General features: G+C 32.7%; 2 protein-coding genes across 2 annotated transcripts; both read left to right on the top strand.

Annotated features, from left to right (window-relative positions):
* The first annotated feature begins 3,048 nt into the window (after positions 1-3,048).
* Positions 3,049-6,576, top strand: SrpRalpha (signal recognition particle receptor alpha). Its single transcript, XM_088186229.1, has 8 exons — positions 3,049-3,270; positions 3,419-3,671; positions 3,742-3,861; positions 4,687-4,813; positions 4,888-5,041; positions 5,108-5,255; positions 5,426-5,932; positions 5,994-6,576. Exons 1-8 carry the CDS (start codon positions 3,154-3,156, stop codon positions 6,422-6,424), a joined length of 1,857 nt encoding a protein of 618 aa, XP_088042355.1. The 5' UTR covers positions 3,049-3,153; the 3' UTR covers positions 6,425-6,576.
* Positions 6,577-8,969: 2,393 nt separating this feature from the next.
* Usf (upstream transcription factor usf) lies at positions 8,970-20,147 on the top strand. Its single transcript, XM_088185366.1, has 8 exons — positions 8,970-9,088; positions 16,655-16,687; positions 16,832-16,881; positions 16,952-17,050; positions 17,113-17,277; positions 17,346-17,449; positions 19,507-19,703; positions 19,772-20,147. Exons 1-8 carry the CDS (start codon positions 9,042-9,044, stop codon positions 19,926-19,928), a joined length of 852 nt encoding a protein of 283 aa, XP_088041492.1. The 5' UTR covers positions 8,970-9,041; the 3' UTR covers positions 19,929-20,147.
* Positions 20,148-20,179: the final 32 nt, after the last annotated feature.

A 20,179-nucleotide genomic window follows, 5' to 3' on the forward strand; every position in this document is an offset into this window, starting at 1 on the left:
GGGGGGGGGGGGTGAAAAATTTACGAAAAACCTGTGACATAATTTATGGAAATTACCTGGTAGGTAACATTGTAAGAATATACGTTTGGCAGGGCCCTATACGGAAGGAATATCACAGATGTCTGCTCTGGTTGCCCCAAAAGCAGCCAAAACGAAAAAAATCATTTAGTCTTTGACCTGCCATCCTCAGTCAAGCATCGAATTTCTTGTTATTTTTTCCACCAATCTGTTATTGATTGTGAGTTTTTCAAAAATTGTTATTGATGATTTATTGCTATAATTGGTAATTATTTGAGAATAATTATTTTTGTTTTGGATAGATTTTTCAATACTGAATTGCGCAATAAGCTCTAAAATCCATTAAAAAGCTAAAAATGTTGAACGTGCAATTTAAAAAAAAAAACATACTCCAAATCGTCCAAAATACAAAAATAATTAAATTCTTTTAGGGGTCGTCGTGATGGAGCTCGGTGTCGCAGTGGCGTAGCCCTACGGGTGCGTGACGGCGCCGGGTGCTTCCCGGGCCGCGTGGTCGGCGGCGGCGACTGTCAGCGGCGACGGTGGCTGACGATGGTGGCACATGGTCGGAGCTGCGGCAAGTAGTCGGCGGAAGCGGCGAGGGCGTGAGCGGAGCCAGTAGTCTAGTCTCGTAATGTAATCGGGCGACTGTCTCTGTGGAGCTTCTGTCCCGTCTATTTATATACCGAACGGGAATATTAATAATTTATTGTTACCTGTCGCCACAGTACTCCCCCTGGAGTAATTAGGATAAAATTACGATATGTTTTCGTATGTGTTGTTGTGGCAAAGAAGTCGATGGTCGTGGCAGCGGCAGGAAGATAACGTGGTCGGCGAAGAAAGCGATGGTCGTGGCTGCAGCAGGTGGATAGCGTGGTCGGTGAAGAAGGCGATGGTCGTGGCTGCGGCAGGAGGATGGCGAAGAAGGCGATGGTCGTGGCTGCGGCAGGAGGATGGCGAAGAAGGCGATGGTCATGTCTGCGGCAGGTGGATAGCGTGGTCGGCGTCCGTGCTCGTACCGGCCCCGTCCAGAATTTTTGCGTTAGTCTTCCGTCTGAGACATCAGAACGCAAAATTGTTATCCAAATTCACGTCGGCAGGTCACCAGTGTGGGGGTCGATGTTGTTGTTGACGGAGCTGGTCATGATCAGAATGTTGCGTGTTCACGTCGGGTTGTCACCAGTGTGGGGGTCGTCGTGATGGAGCTCGGTGTCGCAGTGGCGTAGCCCTACGGGTGGCTGACGATGGCGGCACATGGTCGGGGCTGCGGCAAGTAGTCGGCGGAAGCGGCGAGGGCGTGAGCAGAGCCAGTAGTCGAGTCTCGTAATGTAATCGGGCGACTGTCTCTGTGGAGCTTCTATCCCGTCTATTTATATACCGAACGGGAATATTAATAATTTATTGTTACCTGTCGCCACATTCTAAAATGTGCATATTTGCAAGTTTTCGTAATTTTAAACGCAAAAGATCCATTAAAAAAGTTAAAAATTTATGGGTTTGTATTTTTTTGTCAAAAAAGCAAAAAAAAAGCTACTAGTTATTTCCCTTTCATTTAGTTTTGACCCGCCTCTTAAAAAAGGTTCGCCATTGTTTATTTATTGTATTATTAATATGATGTGTACACATATGTATATTATATATATTATCTGCATTATAATAAATGAATATTTGAATATTTATAAAGTTAATAAAATCATAAAATAAAGAAAATCGATGTTTTTCTACAATTTATTCTCTCCTAATTGAAACGACCACTTAAAGCTACAATTATACAGCAAATTATAAAATTAAATAGCAATGAAGTAATGAGACTATCTTCCTCGTAAATCGAGGAATGAGTGTAATTTATATTTTGTTCTAATTTCTCTTTATGTTTATCTTGATTTTACTTTATTTGTCTTGAAGTATAACTACTTTTATACAATTTATAAACAAATACCATTTTTTTATTTAATTAAAATTAATACAATAAATATAATAAATTTCACGCTTTTATAGAAAAAAATCTGTATGTTTTTTATTTAATGTTTACGTTTAAATACATTAAACTCTCAAAGAACACGCTCAATCCTTGCTACATTCAACCTCGATGCATCCTTGTCCGTATATTGCCGTTCGGTATGGAAGGGGTTCCCAACTTTCTATATAAATATTAGCAACACTTATTATTTTAACTGCTATTGTTATTTATTTTAATTTTTACTTATAGGGCATGCTTAACAATGAGAATTAAAACAAATTTATAAGGAAGTTATTTTATTAAAAGAAAAATAAATATCTGTAATCAACTAGATTCTAGTCGATTAAAAAATTTTATTTTATAAAAAAAAATTATCTTTATGTTTTAGTCACTAGAACAAGCTTTTTTGTAATTTTAAGAGAATTTAATTTATACGAAGCAACAATTCGTACAATTCAATGAATCATAAAAATTAGAAGATAGGGCATCATCCGATTTTCTGACTCCATGATACGAATTGCATGCGTATATAGTAAAATAGTAGCTAGAAAAGAAATTTGCTTATTTAAATGCATTAAAGATTGCAACAAAAAGAGTTTTGAAGTATTAAGACATAAAACAAAAAGTCTGTAAAATATTTGCTTATTTAAAAAAATGCAAAAAGACGATAAAAGGGATGATAAATTTGTCGATAGCTATTTTGGGTGGTTTACAGGCTTAGAAATATATTTCCCTTACCCAATATAAAGTTTCAGATAGAGCGTGTATCAGCTAATGTAAAAACTGCAAAAGTATTTCCGAAAAAATTAGCAAAAACTATAGAAAACGGTGGATATAGTAAAGCTAATCAGGTGTTTAAGATCCTTAAATTTGTGTTTTTTTTTTTTAAAAAAAATTTGGAAACTAGTTGGATTGGAACATTTTGATATCAATAAAATTTTGAAATTACAATTTTTATTTATATATTTTTTATCGACTTACAATTTTATTATTATAATTATGTTTCGATTTTAAATAAATTAAAATATATTAAAATTATTTAGCAATTTAATATATTTTTGATGCTGGCCACTCACAGGGGTAATGTTGGCGCGAGTTGTCAGATCGGTGTGACGTGTGCTGTCACTCTGCTGTATGTTAATTAGTTTGGCGACTTTAACCATTCACCATTCGATATGTTGGACCTGTTCACGATATTTAGCAAGGGAGGCATCGTCCTCTGGTATTTTCAGAGTACCGGGGAGATTTTCGCCCCCTCCGTCAACGCACTCATCAGGAATGTTATCTTGCAGGTACCTACACCTACCATACGTACATCTGTATAATTATATGCTCCTCATCTATATACATAACACGAATTGACTATCATAGATTTATAATAAACATTCATTAATGAATTTCATATTGAATATTTTTATTTCCAAACAACATTGATTTCAGGAACGCACTGGTAACAATTCCTTCGATCACAATGCGCTCACGCTGCAGTATAAGCTCGATAACGAGTTTGAGCTAATATTCGTCGTTGCTTATCAGAAAATATTGCAGTTGTCATACATAGACAAATTTTTAAACGATGTCCATTTGGAGTTCCGTGACAAATATAAAAACACACTGCAAAATTCGTGGCAGTTTCAAAACTATGACTTTATTCAGGCTTTCCAGAAAGTCCTGCAGTCTGCTGAGCAATGGGGTAATGATTTGCAACAATAATATTGTGTGTTTTGTATATATGTGCTTATATATGTCATATGTATACTTAGGAAAAGCCCAAGCAAAGCTACCGAAGCAGATGAGGACCTATGAGGATTCTGTGAAATCTAAAAAAACTGTAGCGTCGATGATCGAACGTAAAGGAGAAGAAAAGACTTCAAAAAAAACTGGTAATTCTGAACTTTTATATTATCGCTAAGTGCTATTAAATGAGTAAACAATTGTAATACTCTAAATACTGCAATCACAGCGAATACCTACAGTTTGGGAGGTGGGAGGGTTTCGAAACAAATATTCAAGTTCTTACATTATCTTTATTTGAGAAAGCTTTTAACGACTAATTTAAGACATCCACCCCTTATTATACGCTTTTATTTGGCCAAATGATGTTCTTATTTTTACCAGGATGTAATTTACGATTAACGCTAAAAATTATATTAGCACTAATAAACAATAAGATTGAAAAAGTATAGTATTTAATTTAATATTGCAGTCTGAAGTCAAAGCTGAAGAGCTTTTTTATATGTTTGCTCATCAGCGGCTTTGACCAATCATGTACGGGTTTATATTCACTAATTATGTTGAAGGAAGAGTTTCACCTTTGTTATGTCTATGGACCAAAATTGTATCTTAGGTCAGCATTTTATATACCGACGGTATTTTTAGGGGTGGTTAGACAAAATGACACTGGATAACTATTATAATAATATCTTCTGCCTCTACAGTTATAATAATATCTTGTCTATTTTTCAAAATTTCCTTTTTTTCATTTTAAGTATTTAATTACATTTATTGTCTTATCGTATTTATCTGTCAGCTCTAATTACAATTTATTCTCTGCTACAAGTCAAATTACTGTTCTAGTATGTCGTTTAATAAATGTAAAGTTAATCGAGAAAGTGTCTATAGTTCTTTACCTATTTGATTGCATCAGTGCTAAGTGAAAAAATGTTATACTTATTAAAAACATTATTTAAAACACAATATTTTTATAGTGAAAATTGTAGAGGCTAAACCTAAAGTTGAAGTTGTCGAAAAATTCAATGAAATGGACGAAGATATCATTGCAGCTAACAGAGCTAAAATGGCTCAAAAACTTGCCAAAAAGAAAGATGGGAAAAGGTTTTCTATACAAATTACATTTATTTTATCAATATAGTATGAACATCTTATAATTCAATAATAATCAATTTTAGTGCATCAAAATCTCCTAAAAGTCCTCAATCGGATAAGGCCGGTAAAAAACCACGGATTTGGGATTTGGGCGGTGGCACTCGTGACTTGCCTGATTTGGATCGTTCTAAAGATAAGCCGGAAGATGTCAAATCAGACTTCACTCCTAATAATGATGTAATTATTTATTTGTAAAAATATAACTAATATTATTTGTAAGTTTCACTATAATGTGTAATTCAGATGGTCGGCATTATGAAAGGTGGAATAAGAGATATAGAAGTGGAATCTTCTGATGACGACTATAGCAGTGATGAAGAAGAAGAAATCGACAACAACAGAAACAATACATCTACTAAAAAGTCTGGTGGCATGTTCAGTATCTTTAAAGGTATAATTCATTTTTGATTTCTTAGTAAAAGTCTTAGCTTAAAATTTTGTTGAATAAGTTTTTTTAAACTGAAACATATCAGGTAGTCTCAAGGTCTTTACGGTTTTTTTCTAACATTTGCAAAAATGTATAATTTCTTATAAATTAACGATAATTTCACTAAACTTTAGGCTTGGTGGGATCGAAAAATTTGACTGCCGAAACAATGCAACCCGTTTTGGACAAATTGCAAGATCATCTCATTAATAAGAATGTGGCTACTGATATTTCCAAAAAACTTTGTGAATCTGTAGCGACAAAGTTGGAAGGAAAGATAATTGGAACCTTTGACAGAATTGCAACTACTATCAAGTCCACTTTGACCGAATCTCTGGTACAAATTTTGTCGCCCAAGAGGAGAGTCGACATTCTGAGAGACTGTCTCGAAGCGAAAAGACAGGGAAGGCCGTATGTGATGGCATTTTGCGGAGTAAATGGAGTCGGTAAATCTACAAACCTTGCCAAGATATGCTTCTGGCTTATTGAAAATGATTACTCGGTGTTGATCGCCGCTTGCGATACATTCAGAGCTGGAGCTGTGGAACAGCTGCGAACTCACACTCGCCACTTGAACGCGTTGCATCCAAATTCCAAACACGGAGGTCGCGATATGGTGCAATTATACGAAAAAGGATATGGTAAGCAATTTTGTGTACTTAATTTTGTACAATCTTGGTTTTAAATAATATTTTTTTTAAGGCAAAGATGCAGCTGGCATCGCTATGGAAGCTATTCGCTTCGCTAACGAATCAAAGGTAGACATAGTCTTAATCGACACAGCTGGAAGGATGCAAGACAACGAACCTCTAATGAGAGCTCTCTCCAAACTGATCAAAGTTAACGAGCCGGATCTCGTTTTATTCGTAGGGGAAGCCTTGGTTGGAAACGAAGCCGTTGATCAATTGGTGAAATTCAACCAAGCGTTGGCTGATCACAGCTCAAGCGATAATCCACACATAATCGACGGTATCGTCTTGACAAAATTCGATACTATCGACGACAAAGTCGGAGCTGCCATATCTATGACTTACATTACTGGTCAGCCTATTGTTTTCGTTGGCACTGGTCAAACTTACACCGATCTAAAAGCTCTCAATGCTAAAGCAGTCGTGCATGCTCTTATGAAGTAGTTTTACTACAAACATTGCCTTATATATATCGTATTATTCAATTTTTATAATTGTGGTGCATATTGATTAGTATTTTTTTTATTATCTGCATGCACAATATGTGGAGCTCTGTTTTGTTTATTACATCGATTGTAATATTATCTATTTAAAAATACTATACATTTAGTTTGATTCAAGGTGTGTAATGTATATTTTATTTTTCCTAATATTTATAATAAATATTTAGAAAAAATTAATGAACCATATTTATATGATATTAATATTTTTAAAGTTTTATAAAATATGAACTTTCATTATTCAATATTTATTTAAAATGTATTCAATGTTTTATTTGAAAATATATTGTAAAGTACTTAAAGTTTTATATTTGTTGTTAATAAGTTTTTTTTATGTAATTTATACAAAAGATCAAACTATGTATCACATATTTATATCATAAAATATTTACAATTATATTTATGAATATGTTAAATTAGTTTTATTTAAAAAAAATATTGACCAAAAAGCTTTATTAATGAATTTGTATTTCTCATAAATAATATGTAGTAGTCCTCTCAGCAACATAAATGACTGTTATTCGAAATTTAACAATAATTCAAAAAGTTTTTTATATGATTGTTAATATTATGTTGTCATTCATTATTAGTGCTTAGTAAAAAGGTATATAGAATATTAGAAATTGTACCTCAAATTATTACAAGACTATTTTAACTGTTAGCCATCCGTAGATCTCAATTGTTAGCCGTTAAAATGCTCGTCGATCTAACATGTTAAGGCCAAAATCATAGCTGTTTTTATACTTGACCATTCAAAATATGAACACCCAAACTATAAGTAGAAGGATATGGAATACATTAATATTTTTAGTAGTTTAGAGGCATATGAAAATTAATATAGGTTATTTTTATTTTTATGATGAAATTTTGCAATATTGTCATCTATTTTTGTGGTGAAGCTGGGTCTGAAGTGTCAAATTCCTCGGTGTCGTTTTGCTCACACATCTCTATAAGCTCGTCGATTGTCAGCTCCTGACTATGCAATTCCAGCAACTCTTTAACATCATCACCGTCAACTTCAAAATCTAACTACCTAGCAAGATCGACAACTTTTTCTATTACATGCGCGTCATTACTAGTTTCTGGCGTTATTTCTGTCTCATTTTGAAAAAAATAGGCAAAGCTTCTTCCAGACAATATTCAATGTTTTTTTTTGAAATTTCAACTACAAATAGCGGGCGGCAGTGCTGCCAAACGAAAAAATCAATCACCGCGTAATTTCGAGTTCGCGTAAGTCGGGGAATAACTATAATTATAATAATACATATTGTTATATATTGATAAATATTACAACTCAACTCTTTGTTTATGTGGGATCAATGAGCTTGCATATGAGTTTTGATCCAGCAAGTCTTTTTATGGACTAAGACGATGGGACACCCCTTTCTTACATCTAATTAACATAATTATATAAATAGAGGAATGTCCTTTGTTCGTCAGCATTCATATTAATTACTTCAAACCATACGGTCAGTCTGACGACGACCCCCTTAATACCGATTTTAACAATACTATGACGATATATAACAATATTATGACGAAACAAAAAAAATCATAAAATAGCAAAATTAAATTATACAGACCGGACAAGCTCATCGTAGCTGACATTAAACAGGCCAATGTGCATTGCCAGCGTATTAAGGAGCCAGATGGCCACAGCCATAGGCAAGTCGGTAAGTGCGGATGTCCTAGCCCCAATGTGCATCAAAAGAAGACACGATCGTAATTCTTGAAAACTTGATGGAATCAAAACTGGAATTCCTCAAGAACAACTGGATTGTCGACAGCATCCTCAAGTAATTTGCAGAAATGCTTAGCGATATACAACTTTCTGCGAGAACTGAGCGAATCATATTTTAACGTCGCTAAAAGAAAGGCGCTGGGATATAATAACGGATAATAACCTTATATCGTTTTATAAAAGTATCTAAAAAACCTTTTTTTAATCTTTTCGACTAAAAAAGAATATTTGTTTATTCGGGGATTCCGAAGTCCATCTCCATAGAGAGTTTAAATCACTATGTAGAGAAAAAGAGTTCGTAAAAGATCGAATGCATTTAAACGATTTTAAATTGAAGTTGAAACTGCCGTATTTACATCATTAACACAAAAAGCAGAGAAACCCCCGCAGAACTTGTGGAGTAAATTATTCAGCAACATCGGAAATCAAAATAGTTTTGCTTCTGTGACGTGATGTATGGGAGGAAGGGAGATTAGACATGGTGTGACACCTTGTGAAATAGAGAGTGGGATGGTTAAAATTTCCCGAAAACCCCGTGACATCATTTATGGAAGCCATCTAGGATAAATATTAAAAATGTAATTTTAAAATCAATATATAACTTTTGTTAATCTTTTTTGTTTTTATCAATATAATTATCTTTCGTTTTGATAAAAGTACAAAATAATATAAAAACTTTTTTTAATCTAAATGTTGCCATGAGAAAAAATAGAATCGGTCGAGGGGCAAAGTATTGCGCGCTGGCAGTACCGTTGTATGGTACGAGCGGGGCGCGGGGCGGTGCGGCTCACATGACCTGGCGCTGGAGGCGCTGACAGACATGGCCAAGATCGAGATCGACATTTTAGACACAGCGCTTAACGACAGGTGGGCTTTCGCCGCTTCGACCGTCTTCGCGCGCCGTTACATAAGCCGCGGAGACCGCCTGTCAAAATACAATAATATATGTATGCGCTATGCGTCTGTCACCTTACGACCTGACACTGAACGTTGCCCTCTCTGCGCGTTTTTGGCCATAGCCATTTTGACATACACATACATATAAACAAAAATGGTCGCACGTGGATGTGTGTCTATGTCTATATGTCAGAATCGAAACGGTTTATGTCTGTGACAAATTTGATTTAAAATATTATTTTTTATTTGTTTGTCCGATTGTTGCGATAAGCTGATAGGAATTACTCTAGGTGGTTATTTATCGTGTTTTCTGTCAAATGAGCTAATAAAAACTTATTTTCACTTAACCTCTTACTGCACTGATTGTTTTTATTTAAAACATACTAGAAAATATACCAGAAAAAAATTATGCTGATTTCCTGTTATCAAGGGTCTTTATTCTAAAAATATATTTATTTATTTGTTTATATACAACTATAAATGATATTTTTTATAGAGTTATTCATGGTATGTTTACTGTTCAGACTGACGCTCACTCGCCGCTGCTCATTCACACATAAATACGTTTTAAAAATTTAAACAGGTAGATGCGAATGAGTGGTAGCGAGTGAGAGTTGGTCAGAACAGTGATGTATATAAATAAATTAAGTCACTGTGATACTATTGCCGAGGAGTAGACTTTAGCCTCATCTAAAACTGCTCTTCACTTCACTATCCTGGGCCATGCAGTACTATACTATATTTGCGTTAACAGTCAGCTGGAGAGCTATCCATTTCGTCATTATTCATAACTGAGAAAGAGATGGCATAATTAGGTTTACGCCCTTACTATTAGCTCTAAAACACACGATACTGATATACTTATTAATCTAATTGGTTGATAAATATAAAAAATATAGTATTTTTCTATAAATTTGTTCAAAATATGAACAGGAATAATGAAAAGTATATCGGTATCGTGTGCTTTAGATCTGATAGTAGGTGTGTAAACTCAAACTTGCCATCTCCTTCTCAATTATGAATAATGATGAAATGGATAGCTCTCGAACTGACTGTTAACGCAAATAGGGTTTAGTTGCTGATGTTGCTCCGGCTGACATAAGATTTTTAATTAATGTTATTCGCTTTTTAGGACAGGTATTTGGCCTACCTGAGATGTTGTATTTTACTCCTATTACTCATACAGTTTGTTGTTGTACTGATTGAGTTGCTTGTGCTTAGTATCCATGTCTCAGAGCTGTATACCAAGACAGGTCTCTAACTAGAGTCTTGTATAGACGTATCTGTAAATCACATAAACACATGTTGAATGAAATCAATCTTGGCGTTGACATAATTTTTGCCTATGGGTCAATAATAGGCCAGTAAAACGGCCCGAAGAAGTGACGTGGATGTGTCTGAAACAGCTGGCTTACTAGCCTCAATATTTATCATCATTACCCTAAGGGACCGTATTCAGGCCTACAAAGAAAAATCTGGGAGGATACTTTTGACTCATTGAATGACATGGTTTTCTAATATGCAAAAAGATAATTATACTAAATGTCCCAATTATCCTTTTGCATTGAGTTTGGATCTGAAAACTGCAATAAATTGATTTTTTATTGTTTTAACCTATTATATTATTTTTATATGCAATAAATATTATTTTATTGCTGCTCTGAATTGCTTCTTTGAGCTGCAAAAGGTGTGCAATTTTTTTTATTAAAAATTCTTTTTTATTCCAATATTCTTTCTTTGTCGAAAATTACTCAGGAGCTCAGGATTCCAAGAGTTAACAACGGGTTCTGTTGTATCTAACCGTAAAAAACTAAAGCCTACTGTGTTGCCATCTATGGAACGAATGTTTGCACTATATGAAAAAATAATATGATTTTATTTTTTCCTTAGAATAGAGATCTAAACATCTTTTTGTATACACTTGGAGGTTGTAAAATGGCGTGATAAACCCTTATATATATAATAAATTTAATCTGACCCACATTAGCTATTCTGAAATAAATATCGGTTTTTACGGTTTTCGGTTCAGCTTAGAGTAATGAATTTTTAAATGTTTTTATTTGTATTAAAAATTAATTTTCTGCCATTTTAAATTTTTTTTATTTTTTTATGGTTTATAACCAAACTATATTAATTGATATAATAATATAAATAATAATTAATTGAAGGTATAATAATTAGAACTATAAGTATGTAATATATGATAATATAATTTATTCAATGAAACATAAGTAAACAAAGCAAATTCGTATATTCACGATTGAAGTATACAATATTCCTAGGTATATTCATTTATAATTAAAAAATATGAAAGTTTCCTCTAATTGTTAATATATCTTCCAATGTATTTTCATTTAATTTTTTCGATTGCCTCGCAAAATAAACTTTATGCCAGAGAAGGTCCTTTCAACGCTAACTTGTGTTGCTGGAGATCCTAAAACCACCATTGTAATGTATTTTTATTTTCCTCTCAAAATTCTAAAATATGTTTTCTTTCTGTACACGGTTGGAAGTTATTCAATATGAATCCAATGTCCACATCTGTAAAAATAGGAAATCTATGTGTCTCTATTGCCAATTATTTACTTCTTAAAAAATCCTCTAAATCGTCTACCTTTTCATCGAATATTTCACTACTTGATGCTCGTTCATTTGTGGTTGAAATTGATTTCTTTAAAAATTATAATTTGTTCCAAATATTTTTCAAATTTTGCACGGCTTGCATTTTTTGTGACTGCGTGCTTGAACATAGACCGAACTAAACCGATATTTTTCAGTTCAGCTCCGGTTTTCGTTCCGACAAAAATAACGGTTTTTCCAGTTTTTGGTTTAGCTCCGGTTCGAAGCCCTGGTTATAAAATTAAAGATGTTAATAAATTTCTTCATTTATTTTTTTAAGTAAAAAGTAAACCCCTTTTAGATGTGAGTTAATTAGATTTCAATTTTGATTTAACGTGACCCAATTTTAACAGACGTATCAATACAAGTCAAACTTTTGACTATTTTTTTATTATTCATCTTAATTGAAAAAACAAATATGTATAAGGCAGCGATAAAACGACCCGTCGATTAAACGTCATGAGAGATCACGGATAAACTCATCAATAGACATTGTCGGTGTAGATATTGCCTTGAATTAGACTAGTTCTTGTCACCAACATTACATTGTCAAGAAATATTGGGAACAAAGTTATGTGGCTATTTATTTTCTAATTATTTATATAGAAAATAAATAGCCACAGCACAATCGAGCCAATCATCACAAATACACAAAGTCGTTAAGTATATTTGGTTATATTCACCAGAGATTCACAGTACATGGTATTAGTGAACACTAATTGCATCGATAAATGAAAAGTTGTGTAAAGTTATCGATAATACACATCAGATGTTGTATTTATCTTTGACAATTAAAACATCTGAAAAAAGTTTAATCTGTTTAAAACGCATGGAAAAAAATCGACTGTAATATATCAGTATGGAAAAGGATTAATACCATTGTGTATTGTTCATCTAAAAATCACAATTAAGCAAAACAAAGTCATTAGTTAAAACATAAAAAAGATACTTTTCTTATATCAGAGGCAATGCCCAGATGCATAAGAGTGAGTTTTCTCTCACTCTTAAACTACAATACTCCACAACTCATTTGGACTCTATTTCATTAGCTCAGACTCATTTGCACCGATTTAGTCATCCACCTGTTGATTCGGAATTATTAGAATTATGGTTTGTCTTCGGTAGTGACTGGCATACATATAATTTAAGTATATGATATGTATGTTATGCAAATCTTACATATCTGAAATATTAATTAAAAATAAAATTTCAAAATCTGTAATTACACCATTATATTCGCGGGTCTATCAGAAAAGAAAATGTATTTGGATGGCCCAGTGAATAGAACAGGAGATAAATCTAGTAGTAAACAAACTGTTTTTTCCCTTTCTGTCAAGTTTATAATTATGGTGCTATTTTGCCGGGAGTGGTCGGGTCTGACGTCATCATTGAAAAGTCAGTTACATTTTTAATGGGTTATTTGGATAGTCCCAAAAGGTTCGGCAACCAATTTGATTGTAGGATTTTGCAAACTCCATTAATACTGCTGCTACGGTCTATTGATTTTTAACAGTCATTGCACATAAACATCATTTATTGGGTGATTATCATATTCTTTTAAATTTCTGCACTGTGATTGATCGGTCGCCTTGAGGGACGGTACCGCAGTAAGTGTAAGTACACAAGGCGGTACTGCTTTTTTGTTCTCAAGGTACTTTGTTAAGATTATTATTTTATCGCCCCTTTCACTATTGTTGTAGTTATATATGTTTCATTTATTATTCCTTACTCGACGTGTATTTTAATTTTTTTTTAATTAATAATGTTTTAGTTCTAAGCGATCACGAAAATTATTTGTATATTTGTTTTTGTACACTGATTCTTGAGAAAAAAAATATAGTGTAGGTCTAGTTCTGCTGCTGATTTTCATGTTTATATATTTTGACTAAGTCAAGTTTTATTTATGTTATAAATTGTCACAAAGATAAATAAACATCTTCAATCAAATATGGGTTTTATAAAAATATTCTGTGTATAAATTTGTTCGAATTTATTTACTATCATACAACGATACTGCATATTTTGCCAAATATAGAACATTTGTTTATAGTATGATGTGCCAGAAATGTCCATACCGATGTAACCTATATTGCATGCAGTGCCTAATCTATCCTCAAAAATAAATTAAGCTTACAAAATTATTTCTAATATTCAATCTTTCTAGATATAGTATATTTATTTGTAGTAGTAAATTGCTTTGACACAATGGATAAGGAAAATAGTTAACTTGCCGCTATATGACCTATTTGATATGATATTATTTGTAGAACATATAGCAAGACAAGCAATTCAAAAGATAAATATCTGATAAATCTATTTGTTTGGCCGTAAAGGGTTAATTCCGTTGGGTAAATTTATTAAATATGCCATGGTGATTCATATTAATTAAATTCTAAACTTTTCCAAAAACAATGATATATTATAAACCATACAATTCCAATTCTATTTAAAAAAAGAAATATTTTAAAAATAAAACTGAAAACAATTAAAAATAGGTAATTTGCATAAACTAATTGTCATATTTGTGTTTAAAATGACCTATGAATAGTTTATCACTATGGGTCGGCAAGGAAATGCTTTCAGTGCTAATATTATACCTGAGTATTAAATAAATATGATAAGTTCGTCCATTAAGATTCAGAAATATAATATTTTTTCATGATAATAATTTGAATATATTATTGTAATGCGCAAATACGATATGCAAAATGATTTTATTTGTAATTGAATTTCTGTCAAACAATAATAGGAACATTTGAAGTTGCCGCATGTGTTGTTTATTTAGGAAACTTAATGAAAATACTGCTTTCAAGGTTGACTTCAGTCAAAAAATTTTGAATTCCCAAATAGCATTGTAAATATTATAATTAGAGGTCATTGGTTATATTACATTGTATGTATATGTATTTACATTTACTATGCGCTTCCATTGTATACATTTTAATAATATATTATCAGAATCATTCCACTCTCAGTATATTTTCATAAATTTTAAGAGGCATTAACTGATCCTTATTTTCATTGGAGTCTTGCGCTATCAACTATTATTCAACGACTACTGAATTTAGCATGAATTCAAAACATCACAAAGATTACAGTATTATAATTTTATTTTGATTTGGCCTATAATTTTATGATTGGGCAAATATCGACGGAAATGTTTGAATTGAAAATATTTACTTTTAATGTCTGGAAGTAGTATTTACAATTTATAATCTTTAAAATATCACAATTTTTTTATGGACATCTGTAAATATTTAAAATTAAAAGTTCATGAATTAAATGAAATAAACTCTTAAATAAATTTTGCCGTAAAGTAAAAAAATTGGCTTTCCATTATCTGTGTTAGTTCAACTAAAGGTAATGTGTTAACTGTAAAATTTACGATTTTGTATAGCGTTAATTTAATTACTGTTAATTACACCCTCATTTTATTTACTAAAACCTATCTTATAATTCGACTTGAAGGGAAATTCGGAAATTTTGGATCAAAGTATTTATAGAGAAGCTGAAGAAGTCCAATCAAATTATTACCAGAGAATTAATTATATTAGAAAATGTCTCCTTCAACTCGGTAGAGCTTAATTATTGGCAATTTAGAAACAATTCTTTTAGTGTAATATGATAATGTAAACAAAGTCAACACGTTAAAAGTAAACGAAGAATATCCACCAGACTAATTTTCATATGTATGCTCTTTCAAATGAATATAGATTAACCCTTTCCGGTCCACAAAAAAAAAAAAAAATTTTCTACCAGGTCCATAAAAGATTTAGAGAATTACAGGGTAAAACACAATACATCTAGTTTTTTTTTTTTAATAAAACTATATTTATGTTTACAATTTTTTTTTGAAGGTAAGGATAATGCTCTAATTATTACATTTTATACACATCCAAAGTATGATATCGGTGAAAACATTCACCGATGCAAAGGGCGGGCTTTCTCTCACAAGTTACACAAATGTGTCGCGTTTCTTTCCTACTCCCAGGATTTTTTTTGTTGCAGCATACCAGGCAATCTTTATGCTTCCCTTGAAGGTTGAGGTATAAGAAATGACCCTTTTTGTCCAGTCTTTGCTCCCTATCGCCTAAATATAAAATCAGGAACTAATAATATTGATCGAAATTCGGAATCGTTATCACTGCTGCTCAAGACTCTGTAGACTCGTGGTGTTGTACGACTATTTATTTCTTTACTAGAATTAGAACTCCAAGCACTCGGGGGAAACAGATGGTCCATGATCAGTTATAGATAATCTTCTTCTTCGGTTTTGTTTGTTTTATTACCCCATAAACGTCTTCATTTTCACTTTCAACAAATAGTTCAGTCACTGTTCACTTCATTAATATATTCTTCACTTCTTTCAATGTTATCGCGTTATTTTTTGGAATTCTAGTCATTTTTGAGGGGTTCGAATTATTAAAATAATAATACAATTATAAGTATCGGTAATAATAATTATCAAATTGTTTTCACGTGCATGGGTCGAACGTAACTGATCCGAGTGACGCGTACCGATCTAGCCACTAAAACAAACCTTTTGTATCCTTCTCAGGTAGAAAGTTATACATTCAAATGCTCATAAAAACCATTGAATCCTCATCCCAGTATACCGCTACACTAAATACAAGTGAGAAAAAAATATGTTTGCTTGTATTTTGACAATAAACTGATGAAGAAAAAATGTCGAATGACATTCGACATAGGACTCACTGGAATAAAGTCGATGTCAAATGACATTCGACATAGGACCGGAAAGGGTTAATTTATTGGATGAATAATAAAAGAACTTTTGCATGCTGGTTACTGTCAAAAACTAGAAGATTTAACCTTCTTTTATTATTTATAACATGTTCTTGAGTATGATTTTTTTTCATATAATGTCAAATAATATTATTTTCTTTTTTGTTTTAGTGAATTCCATATAATGAGCGTCCGCGAAACGAGGTATGAACACATTACAATATTATCTATTATTCATTTCATCAACATGTTATCACGCCAATTATTGTTTACGTACTTAACTGGTCACTAGCTTTGAATAGTTAAATATTTACTGAAAACTACAAGTTTTAATCATTTTCCTTATAGCGGTGATGGTGATAATGAAATGTTAGGAATGGTCGACGAAGGATCATTCGGTAAGATTTTATTCAATATTATATTTTATTTTAATATGTAATCAATTAATATTTATTTATTTATTTATAGGAAGCGGAGGAGATGACAAATCTCAACTTACGACGCAAAGCTTTCTAGACTCTGGAGAAGATGACGCTTATAATAATTATGATTCGTGTTCTAAACTTGGTACGATAAATACAAAAAATATGTTCAATGTAATCAGTGTATTATTTATTATTAAATTATAGGTGTAAGTGCTGTTACATATCGTGTTGTACATGTAGAGTCTGAAGATATGGACAATACGAATTCTACGGTTGCAACTGGACCAATTTATAATACGCCCGGTGGGGCTACCATTGAAAAAACTGGATCTCAACCAATATCAACAGTTCTAGCGAATACTGTCAACGGTTGGTATTAATGTTATTAATCAGATATGTTTTTTTTAAAGAGTGATTATTTTACTTATGTTTTTTAGGACAATTGTACGTGTTTGGTGGTTCAAATAATGTCTATGTGGGTCCTGGTTCTAAAAACTTAGTCCAAAGAGAAAGCACTAAAGGGATAGCTGGTGGTAAAAAAGTAAATAATCAATGATTTAAAATAATATAAGATTAGGCTATAAAAATAAAACTGATATTGCTACCCAGTTGTAACACATTGGACTAGCACCTACCATGTAAAATAATTGGAGTAAAAAAAAAAAATTTTACACCAGATATAAGTGATTTAGGTTATATATATTATAACGATTTTGCCTTTATCTCTATGGTCGCAAAACGTGGTCCCCTTTATTTTTCGGCTGCGGCATCATGACAGTGTCGCTTGTGGCAAAAATTTGTGAGCCAGTGTGTTACCGTGGTGCAAAATTCAAGAGTTGTTTATTCTCAAATATTCAAAACAGCATAAACTGTAAGGTAATTTTTCTCATTAAGAGTACAACAACGCTATAATCGAAGAAAAGGGTAAAAAGAACTTTGACATTTTAACAAACTTGACGCGTTTTTGTATTAACTCTTCAGTGCATTTCTGTTGTGACGATTATACATCTGTTTCAATATTATAAATACGATTAGTCACTTATGATGTTTTGGAGCAATTCTGGGTTGTTAGCAACTTCATTAAAAATTCGCCAATTTCCTCTCACATAAAAAACGCCTTTGAAGACACGGTTTACGGTGCACATTATTAGTGCTGGCCCTCAGCAGCCTCATAAATGTGAGAGTAGACTCCTAGATGACCCTAAGGACTGCAGTCTCAGGTTGCCTTAAATGGGGCCTGACTAGGCAAAGTCAAAAGTTTGGCGTTGGGTCATCTGCGGTGGAGTCGTCAATGGGGTCAACCGGCCAAAGACAAAGGCTTGGCGAATGTCAGCCCGTTACAGTGTTGGCCTAAGAGACCTTCAATGGGGAGCCTGACAAGGTTTAAAGAAATTATGAAAGCAGTGCGCTGTCTTCCTGCTCTCATTGATAACTTAAATTCAACTGTCACTTGTGGCTTGAAAAGGAGGGGTTTCTCAGAAGCACTCAGGAACGTGTGATAAGTCAACGATTTCTATTTTTTTAGATAGGATTTAATCATCTTATCTTTCTCGAAAAGCGGTTTAAAGTGGTCCCAAGAAACTTTGTTATCTTTTTTGGATAACATTGATTTTAATCTGGTTCTCATCTGTGTATTCTCTTATCAAGATTCTTATCTAATTAACCTTTCTAAATAAAGCACGAAGCATGAATTTATGAGTGCAACCCAAGAAACAGACTAAATCTTATTAATTACCAGCTCTATTACCCGGCTTTGCCCGAGATAGATTCATATTCGCTCTTTATTCATCCTGTTACTACAAATTTATTTTAGTCTTTGTTTTCATGTATTGCATTAGCATGTAATCGGTCGTCAGGACGTCGCTGTTCAGTTTCTTCAGTGGTTTCATTGGCTCCGTATTACAGTAGCATGTTATTTGTCATCAGCACGTCGCTGTTCAGCTCATCGTTGAACTTTAAAGTTGAAACCTGAAAATAGCACAGTTGACCTGAAAATGGCAGCCAGAATGTGACATATGCAAATGTCACGTCGTTATTGTTCACCGTTTGGGAGGAGTTCTTGAGACGGACATATATGTGTATTTTCCGTTTTATAGTATGTATAAGTATAACTTAAAATGGGATAACAATTTTAATATTCTTCTTCGTCACTGTTATATTCTAATCTAATCTCTTGTTTCCTTGGACTTCGTTCAAAATCATTATTATCAGAGTCATATCTAGCAGAAGATTCTTTTGGATACCCTTATTGAACACTGCTACCAATTTTTGGTTTTATTTTTTTTCAAATCCTTGTTAATTTTTTGATACTGCCTGCAATATTTTTTTAAATCTCACTAAAATGTAACAGCATGTTCAAGATTTGGATCAATATTTAAAACTATATTTTCTAATTTACTGGCCAATTGTAGAACTTCAGCAATATTTTTCGAGGTGAATTCGTTTGGTTTACCAGAATCATTAATATATATAGGTGTATAGGTTTTAATTTTTTTTTTATTACCCAACCATTTACCCAATGATTAAAATATTATTTTTTTCTGATACATATATCTAGCCAACTATATACTTATATATATATTATATTTCTTATTTTAGAGAGACGACCGACGCCGAGCAACACACAACGAAGTTGAAAGACGACGCCGTGATAAAATTAACAATTGGATCATGCGATTGTCTAAAATAATCCCTAACAACCAAGACGACAAAGTCGGATTGGAAAGCCAAAGCAAAGGCGGAATTCTGGCCAAAGCTTGTGAATATATTCAAGAACTGAAAGCTGATCAGATTAAGTATGCATCATCATTGTTCAATCGAAGCTTATATTTTTTAAATGACTACAAAATAATTTTCTTTTTAGGCATACCGAATTGTTGAAGGATAACGAACTGATGGCTGTAGAAATAATCAAATTAAACCAACAAGTTTCGAACTTGAAGCGAGAGAATTCCGCTATAGTGCAGAAACTGCTGCAAAACGGCATCGATCCCAACATCGATCCAAAAAACGGTTCATAGTTTAAGAGGCGCCGGTTTCATGCCTGCGGTTACAAGAAATGTGTACAGATATTGTAATCGAAAATATTTTTTTAATTAACAAACAATGATATATATGTATATGTGTGTACAGTTGTTGCAACAATTTACAGATACTTTTGATAGTTGCTGTCTTATATTATGAAAGTTCAAATATGTACGAAGCTGTTGAATTTATAAATATGAGTTTTTATTGGAAAATTATAGTTTTTATTCACTGGTTTCAATGGAAG

Source organism: Plectrocnemia conspersa, unplaced genomic scaffold (assembly GCF_051122295.1).
Source record: "Plectrocnemia conspersa isolate PC_06_02 unplaced genomic scaffold, ASM5112229v1 ptg000005l, whole genome shotgun sequence".
Taxonomy (NCBI): Eukaryota; Metazoa; Arthropoda; class Insecta; order Trichoptera; family Polycentropodidae; genus Plectrocnemia; species Plectrocnemia conspersa.